The sequence below is a fragment of the Dipodomys ordii genome, unplaced genomic scaffold (genome assembly GCF_000151885.1).
Source record: "Dipodomys ordii isolate 6190 unplaced genomic scaffold, Dord_2.0 Scaffold75, whole genome shotgun sequence".
Lineage (NCBI taxonomy): Eukaryota > Metazoa > Chordata > Mammalia > Rodentia > Heteromyidae > Dipodomys > Dipodomys ordii.
The window spans coordinates 6,201,453-6,210,666 of record NW_012267291.1 but is presented as its reverse complement, the minus strand read 5'-3'; the positions used below and the strand labels follow the sequence as shown (position 1 = coordinate 6,210,666).

Sequence of the window (9,214 nt, the reverse complement as noted above, 5' to 3'; positions counted from 1 at the left end):
TGAGCCTCTTCTACACCGCCGTAAAATGGAGTCATTAGGCTAAGACGAGGCTCAGGTGGTAGAGCACCTGAGTTCAAACCCTGGTACCGCTAATAATAAAAATAATAGTAATACCTCAAGAGATGTCACAGTTAATAGAATCTCGTAGTACAGTAATTTACACACTAAAGATCCAAATAGATTTTGGTTTCCATTCTGGGCAAATCAAAGAAAATGACTCCTGTCCTCAGTTTCCCTAAATATGGAAGCCATAGGTGCGGAGAAGTGAGCCCCTCCCCCACGCGTTGCTCTGGGTAGCAGCACCCCCAGTGCTCGCATGCTGTATGCGGACACCACCACCACAGCCTCCCTCTGCGGGTGAGTACCCCGTCCCTGCCCTGCCCCCCTGACTGCCGCACTCCCGCCCACCAGGCCGCCGTGGAGGTGAGCGCCCTGGCGCTGGACTCCAGCCGGACTCCCCCGAATCCCCGGGCTTGAAGCCCCGGGCTTGAAGCGTGCCTGGCACCCACTCCCCGCCTGGAGCCTTAGTGTGTTCTATCTCTGGCGTTAGCACGTGCAGTTACAGGAGACTCCCGCCCACTCCCCACCCCGCTTTGCTTTCTCCCTGGAGCTCCTGGCTCCCTGCCCCTACCTGGCTCCTTTGCCCTCGGGTGTGGATGTCTGTTTCTGCACCTCTTTCCTTCCCTTGCTGTCCTGGCTTCCTGCCCAGCTCAACCCTCGCCTCTTTTCCGAAGACTTGATTTCTCCACAGTGCCCACAGCTCTGGCATTTTATCATGCACAGCCGATTGCACACACGTATTAACCCGACAACCCTACTTCAGCTCCCGCATTGCTCCCTCATTTCTAGATCCTGATTTCTGTGCATGTTGATCAGGAGGTGCCCAGCAGATGTCCCACCACTGTGGGCAGTGGGTTGATTCTAAGGGACCTTTTGGAGAAGAGGCAATTAGTGGTTCAGACACTCGCAGTTCTACTCTGTGCCTGTGCCTCAGCACTCCTGAAGGTCTGTGTACTTAACAGCTTTTGTTTAAGCACCTCTTCACCTGAGAAAAACTCCCTCTCTTGGGCTGGGAAGGTGGTAGAGCGCTTGCCTTGCATGCATGAGGCCCTGAGTTCCATTCCTCAGCACCACATCAGCAGAAAAAGCCGGAAGTGGTACATGGCTCAAGTGGTAGAGCGCTAGCCTTGAGCTGAATTGCTGAGGGACAGTCCCAGGCCCAGAGATCAAGACCCACAACCGACAAAAAAAAAAAAAAAAAAGGTGAATTGGAATTTCAGGAAATGTTTAAAATAAAAAATTAAAAACTCCCTCTCAGAGCCAGGTGCCAGTGGCTCATGCCTGTAATCTGAGCTGCTACTCAGTAGGCTAAGATCTGAGGATTACAGTTTGAAGCCAGCCCAGGCAGGGAGGTCTGTAAGAGTCATTTGTTTTTGGTCGGTCATGGAGCCTGAACTCTGGGCCTGGGCACTGACCCTCAGCTCTTCAGTTCAGGGCTAGCATCCTACCAGTTGAGCCACAACTTCACTTCAGGCTTTTTCTGATATGTGGTATTGAGGAATTGAACCCAGGGCCTCATGCATGCAAGGCAAGCACTCTACCACTGAGCCATGTTCCCAGCCCCTGTGAGAGTCTTTGTCTCCAATTAACCACCAAAAAGCCAGAAATGGAGCTGTGGCTTAAGTGATAGAGTGTCAAACTTGAGCAAAAGAAGTTTAGGGACCGTGCCCAGGCCCTGAGTTCAAGCCCCAGGACCTGGACCAAAATAAAACAAAAACTCTCCTACCTGGCCATTGAATTTTGTCCTTACAAGGTCACACGCTCGCCCTTTGGCAGGCCTTGCAAGCATGTGTTTCCACATGAGACTGCTGGAAAAGTCCCTTCCAGCTCTGCAGTTCTTGGACAGCCCAGAGAGAAGTAGGCCTTAATTTAAGAAGGGCTTTCCCAGTAGGTAACCCTGGTCCTGGGAACTCAGTGACATTTCCTATTAAAGTGACAGGCCCTGTCTGGACACAGCCCCATTCCCATCTTTTAAACCCAGCTGCTGGCTGGTGCATGAACACCGTAGAAATATCTTTTTCGGGTTTCCTTACATAAGGACCAGCAGCTTACGTAACCAGCAGTGACTGATCAGGCGCCTCTCCTCAGGAGCCAACAGGACGACCTACCTACCTCTTTCTGTTTTTTAGGATTTTTTTTTTTTAAATCATGAAAGTAGCACATGAGTCCAGTAGAGAAGTGTGTTAAACAAAAAGTGAACAAGAAAAGCTACCCCATGACTTAGCCACTGGATTTCCTGGCAGCTGCCAGAGAAACAAACACGTGCACAAAGACAGCCACCTGTTCCACTTTGTAAGGCAAAAACAAAGACTAGGAGCAATCGTTTTTCCTGTACCAGTCCTTGGGCTTGAATTAAGGGCCTGGGCACTGTTCCTAAGCTTCTGTTGCTCAAAGTTAGCTAGTACTCTACCACTTGAGCCACAGCTCAACTTTTTTTTGTTTTCTTTTGTTTTGTTTTTTGGTAGTTAGTTGGAGATCAGAATCTCACAGACTTTCCTTCCCAGGTTGGTTATGAGCCATAATCCTCAGATCTCATCCTCCTGAGTCACTAGGATTACAGGTGTGAGCCACCGGTGCCTGGCTTAGAAGCATTCTTTTGTTGTTGTTGTTGGTTGTGGGGCCTGAACTCTGGGTCTGAGCACTGTCCTCAGCTCTTCAGCTCAAGGCTAGCGCTCTACTACTTGAGCCACAGCACTACTTCCAGCTTTTTCTGCTTATGTGGTGCTGCTTTTTCTGCTTATGTGGAGCTGAGGAATTAAACTGGACCTCATGCATGCGAGCTACCTTCCCAGCCCAGAAGAAGTACTCTTAATGAGAGCTTGATTAAACACAGTTGGAGATGGTGTGTCCATGCCCGGGCTAATGGATACATATCACTTGTTCTACAAAACTATGCAAGATCTCCTGGGCACTAAGCAGCAGAAAAACAAGCCAGGCATTGGTGGCTCATGTCTATAATCCAAGCTACTCATGAGACTAAGACCTGGAAGATGGAAGGTTGAAGAAGTCGGCAAGACTCGAGTTAACCAGTGAAATGATGGACTGCGTACATGTTAGATGCCGGTTATGAGTGGTTTAAAAAAAAAAAAAAAGCAAGAAGCCAGGCGCTGGTGGCTCACGCCTGTCATCCTAGCTACTCAGGAGGCTGAGATCTGAGGATCGTGGTTCAAAGCCAGCCCGGGCAGGAAAGTCTGTGAAACTCTTACCTCCAATAAACCACCAGAAAACCGGAAGTGGTGCTGTAGCTCAAATGGTAGAGCACTCACCTTGAGCTGAAGAGCTGAGGGATGGTGCCCAAGCCCAGAGTTCAAGCCCACGACCGACCAAAAAACAAACAAAAACAAGAGTCCAGGGCTCTGCATTCATATCCTAACATCAACATTAAAAAAGAGAGAGCTGCCGGGCGCTGGTGGCTCACGCCTGTAATCCTAGCTACTCAGGAGGCTGAGATCTGAGGATCGCGGTTCAAAGCCAGCCCCGGCAGGAGAGACCGTGAGACTCCTATCTCCAATAAACCACCAGAAAACCGGAAGTGGCGCTGTAGCTCAAGTGGTAGAGCGCTCGCCTTGAGCTGAAGAGCTGAAGGACAACACCTAGGCCCAGAGTTCAAGCCCCACGACCGACAAAAAAAAAAAGAGAGAGCTGGGCACTGATGGCTCACACCTGTAATCTTAGCTACTCAGGAGACTGAGATCTGAGGATCACAGATCAAAGCTAGCCCAGGCAGGAAAATCCGTAGGTCTCTTATCTCCAATTAACCTCCAGAAAACTGGAAAAGGTGCTGGTGCTATGGCTCCAGTGGTAGAGTGCTTGCTCTAAGCTAAAGAGCACAGGGACAGTGCCCAGGCCCATTGTTCAAGCCCCATGAGAGAGAGAGAGATTTGAGCTGGGAGCTAAAGGCACACATCTGTAATCATAGCTGTTCAGGAGGATGAGATCTGAGGATCAAGGTTTGAAGCCAGCCCAGGCAGGGAAGCCCATGAGACTCTTATCTCCAATTAACCACCAAAAAAGGAAGTAGAGCTGTGGCTCCGAGTGGAGTGGTAGAGTCTAGCCTTGAGCAAAAGAGCTCATGGACAGCACCCATGAAAAAAAGAGAGAAAGAAAGAAACATCAACCAATGCCATCTAGTTTCCAGGGATACATGTAAATATCTAAAGTCAACCGAGGACAGGACTACAGTGCAATTATTCCAAAAATATGTCTTGTCTTTGTGTAATTTTTCCAGAAACTGCTGTCTCCCTCCACCAAACAGAACCGTATCTGTTTCACACAACCGTGTCACTGTTCCAGGCACACTCTCAGCATGCAACGGTGCTCTCTGCACTTTTACTCAACAGATTTTCCCCGATCCCTGCAGTGTACTGGTGAGCAGGAGGCCGAACTCCTGGGCCTCAAGAGCACTGGCCTCTCAAGCTGTGGCCCTCAGTTCAAACCCCACACCACAAAGCCAGAACTGGGAGCAAGACAGATGCAGCCTTGGCTCTCAAGATGTCCAGTCTCCTTGTAAAGACATTCACCAGGCACTGGGGACTCACGCCTATAATCCTAGCTGCACAGGGGGCTGAGATCTGAGGATCATGGTTCGAAGCCATGGTTCAGAGTCTGAGTCCAAAATATTACCTAAAATAGCTAGACGTGGAGCTCAAGCGGTAGAGTGCTAGCCTTAAGCACAAAAGCTCAGGGACAGTGCCTATGTCCTGAGTTCAACCCCCAGAACAGCACAAAAAAATTTAGAATAGAGAGGGTGGAGCTTAGAGCAGGGACTTAATCTCTTACTGAGCAGGCTGAGGATCCTGGAGGAGGTGGCCTATGACCCCAGCTTTGAGTGATTTGAGCCTGAGCAGGCCCCGCTCTTCTTCCAGAGGGAAGAAGGAAGCAATCGAAGGCAAGAACCAGAAATTGGAAACCCAGCTGCCTGCAAGCATATACCGTGGGTACTAGGTACTAAGTACCAGCTAGAGCCTGGTACTGTGTGGTACTAGGACATCAGCCGGAATGCAGGCTCCCATTAAACATCTAATAAACACTGCCATGAAAAGTATTGAAACTTCTCCGCACTTCAGTTTCCCCTTCTGTGAGATGGGACACCAGTAGCCGCTGAATATAGCTCTCATGAGCTGGCCCAGTGAGCACCTGGCTGAGCATTCAGCTTTTTTATATTCCCACTGTCATCTTTCTTGTTTTATTTTTTTGTTGGTCGTGGGGCCTGAACTCTGGGCCTGGGCACTGTCCCTCAGCTTAGCACTCTACCACTTGAGCCACAGTGTCACTTCTGGCTTTTTCTGCTTATGTGGAGCTGAGGAATTAAACTCAGGGCCTCGTGCATGCAAGGCAAGCACTCTTACCACTGAGCCACCTTCCCAGTCCTCCCTCCCCCACCCCCCCACGTCATCTTTAGGTACATTTCTCTTGATTTCTTCTTGAGTGAAGTGGAGGGATAGCGATTTCTTCCAGGATGCTTGTTCCCTCTAGTCTGTGAGCATAACTTTTTTTTGTGTGTGTATGCTAGTACTGAGGCTTGAACTCAGGGCCTGGGCACTGTTCCCTAGCTTTTGTGCTCCAGACTGACACTCTACAGCCTACTATCTGAGCCTTAGTTCTGCTTCCTGCTTATTAGTGGTTAATTGGCAATCAGTCTTTTGGACTTTACCCACCAATCTTTTGAACTCTCCCCAAATAGGCTTGCTCTGATCCATTGTAATCCTCAGCTCTCAGCCTCCTGAATAGCTAGGATTATAGGCATGAGCCAATGGCTCCTTACTGCAACTTGAACTTGCTGGAGGCTAAAGCCTCCTTGTGGCTTTCCACAGGGAGGGATGGGTCCGGGGAGCCCTGGAATCCCAAGAAGACTTCGTTGCATGTTCATAAAAAAAGCTTTCTGACTGTGCAGTGGTGGCTCACACCCGTAATCCTAGCTACTCAGGAGGCTGAGAGCTGAGGATTGCGGTTCAAAGCCATCCTGAGCAGGAAAATATGTGAGATTCTTATCTCCATTTAACCACCAGAAAACTGGAAGTGGCGTTGTGGCTTAAGTGGTAGAGCATTAGCCTTGAGCAAAAGCGCTCAGGGAAAGCGCCCAGGCCCAGAGTTCAAGCCCCACAATCAACAACAACAACAAAGCTTTCTGTCCCTAAATGTAAACTCAACTGCCAATGGCTTCAAAATCTTCAAACCACTTTGAGTCTAAAGGTAACTCTTCTAGCTGAGATTCAGCTCATAGGGTTGGACTGATTGTTCCACATGGCACTGGAAATAGTAGTAGAGAGATGAGCAAGGCACAGTCTCAGCTAGGGAGTTGGGAAAGACTAGAATTTTTATTTATTTATTTTTTTGTCAGTGTGGGGCTTGAACTCTGGGCCTGGGTGCTGTCCCTGAGCTCTTCAGTTCAAGGCAAGAGCTTTACCACTTTGAGCCACAGCACCCCTTCTGGTTTCTGGTAGTTAATTGGAGGTGAATCTCACAGACTTTCCTGCCCAGGCTGGCTTTGAATCACAATCCTGAGATCTCAGCCTCCTGAGTAGCTAGGATTACAGGCTCAGCCACTGGAGCCCAGCCACCTTGGATTTAGGAAAGCCACACCCAATGTATCTCTTAGCAACATGTTCTCTAAGTGGGAGGGAGCTGGAAACTCCTAGCCAAAGGGCCAGAGTTCAGTTCCCAGACACGCTGTCTTGAATGTGAAGCAGGGTGAACTGCCTTGTCTGTTGAGCCTCTTTCTCCTTACCAGTAAAATGAGTGGAGTGCTGCCCCTCCCCGGTGGGAAATTCAGTGATGTGTAACATGGCACCCAGTAGAAAGTGAGCATTCAACACAAGCTGGCCATGATTACTTTTATTTGTTTTTTCAGTGCTGGGCTCAAGCCCAGGACTTCACATGTGCCGAGCCACAGCCTAGAGAGCATTTTAGTTCGAGACGGGGCCTCTCTAGGTAGCCAGGCTGGCCTCTAACTCCTGCCTGTGTCTCCTGAGTGTTGTGATTACTGGCATGTACCACCATGCCCAGTCTTCTTGGTTGTGTTGCCAGTGCATCGTGGAGACACCTAGCCAGTGTCTTCAAAGTTGTAACAAGCTGAGAGGATGTTTGATTTTATTTGCTGGCTGAGCACAGTGAGCCATCAACCAGGCAGTGGACATTTCTGGGAGAACTGGAAATAAGGGAAGGAAGCCACGCTCACTCTGCGGGCCAGGGGAGCCTACGGCACTTGTGTGCCGCCTAGTGGTGTACGTGGAAATTTCTTCTGGCTCCCACGGTTTTGTCCCTGCTTGGAGAGTCTGCTGAAGTCAAGATGAACTGATCTGCTCCTAAGGTTTACGATGTAGTCATTCATAATGAGGTGGATTCTGCCTAACTCACATAAGTCTTTACATGTGTCCTGAGGTTGAAAAACCTCTGAGGTTTGAGGGTTTCATGAGCTGGGGATTGAGTTCATTTCTACTTAATCTCAACTATCCCTAATGCACCATTTAATTTTACTTATGTGATGCATGGGTCAAGGTGTGGTAGTGTACACCTGTAAGACCACAACTCAGGAGACAGAGGCTGGAGGATCATGAATTTGAGGCCACACAGGGAGAGCCTATCTCAATATAGAAACGAAACCAAGACAAAACCAAAAAGTGATATGAGAAGTTGGTGGAGAGCTGAGGGACATAAGAGGATGCAGAACAAGTTGCCTTTCAGGTTAGAACCCAGGTTCCTGTGTGCCTTCCTAATGGGAATCCATCCCGCAGGTGGTCAGTCCTTCCTGGTTTGTCTGGGGACCTTCTCAGTTTGAGCAGTTTGAGCCTTGAAAGTCTCACATGCTGGGAGACAATAGTGCAGTGCAAATCTGAGTTTGATCGGCCTGCCTTTCAAAAGGCACACACCATATCAGTCAGTATCCATTTACTCAGTATCCAAATGAAACTTTCGTTAAAATAGGTTTTGCAACCCAGGCACCAGTGGCTCATGCCTGTAATCCTAGCTACTCAGGAGATCTGAGGATAGTAGCTTGAAGCCAAGCCTTGGCAATAAAGTCTGAGATTCTTTATCTCCAACAAACCACCAAAAAGCCAGAAGTGGCTCAAGTAGTGGACCTTAAGCCTTAAATACAAAGGCTCAGGCACAGTGCCCAGGCCCTGATTTCAATCAAGCCCCTGAACCGGCACAAAAAGAAAACAGCCAGGCCCCCGTGTCTCACACCTGTAATCCTAGCTACTCAAGAGGCTGTGGATTGTGGTTCAAAGCCAGCCCAGGCAGAAAAATCCCTGTGGGACTCATCTCCCATTAACTACTCAAAACAGAAGTTGGATTGAGAATGTGGCTTAGTGGTAGAGTGCTCGCCTAGCAATGCATGAAGCCCTGGGTTCAATTCCTCAGCACCACATACACAGAAAAAGCCAGAAGTGGCGCTGTGGCTCAAGTTGTGTAGTACTAGCCTTGAGCAAAAGAAGCTCAGGTACAGTGCCCAGGCCCTGAGTTCAAGCCCCATGGCTGACAAAAAAAACTCCAACATCAACAAATGAGAGGTTTTGCAAATCATTCTACAATAGCTCTGTATTGAGTTAGCAAATATTTAAGAGTAAGAATTTACTTCTGTTTTAGAAGCTGAAGATACAGGGGCTGGGAAGGTGGCTCAGTGGTAGAGTGCTTGCCTTGCATGCATGAGGCCCTGGGTTCAATTCCTCAGTACCACATAAGCAAAAAGAAAAAAACCGGAAGTGGCGCTGTGGCTCAAGTGGTAGAGCACTAGCCTTGAGCTGAAGAGCTGAGGGACAGCGCCCAGGCCCAGAGTTCAGGCCCCATGACCGGACCAAAAAAAAAAAACAGAAGCTGAAGATACATCAGTAAACAAACAGGCACAATGAACACCTGTGTTCCTGGAGTGGACATACAATGATATATCTATATGTCTATTTACATATAGCATTCCGCTGGCCATCACTTAGGTTGCCTCAGGTCATTTCCCACTATTCCCTGTGTTACCCTGGACTTCTGGGGGGCGGGGGAAGGGTGCACACATATCTCCTGCTTATAGGAAGAAGGCTATAGTAGCACCTTCCAAGAATTTCCTGTGAATGGGCTGGGAAGGTGGCTCAGTGGTAGAGCGCTTGCCTTGCATGCCTGAGGCCCTGGGTTCGATTCCCAGCACCACATAAGCAAAAAGAAAAAA

The 9,214-nt window shown here is 48.9% G+C and overlaps 1 protein-coding gene across 1 annotated transcript in view; it reads left to right on the top strand.

Moving 5' to 3' along the window:
- The first annotated feature begins 316 nt into the window (after positions 1 to 316).
- The window catches only part of Rnf114 (ring finger protein 114), a 21,412-nt gene continuing 12,514 nt past the window's right edge, over positions 317 to 9,214 (top strand). The window contains exon 1 of the mRNA XM_013024309.1: positions 317 to 357. Within this exon, the coding sequence (XP_012879763.1) occupies positions 317 to 357 (41 nt within the window). The remainder of the gene's footprint in view (positions 358 to 9,214) is intronic.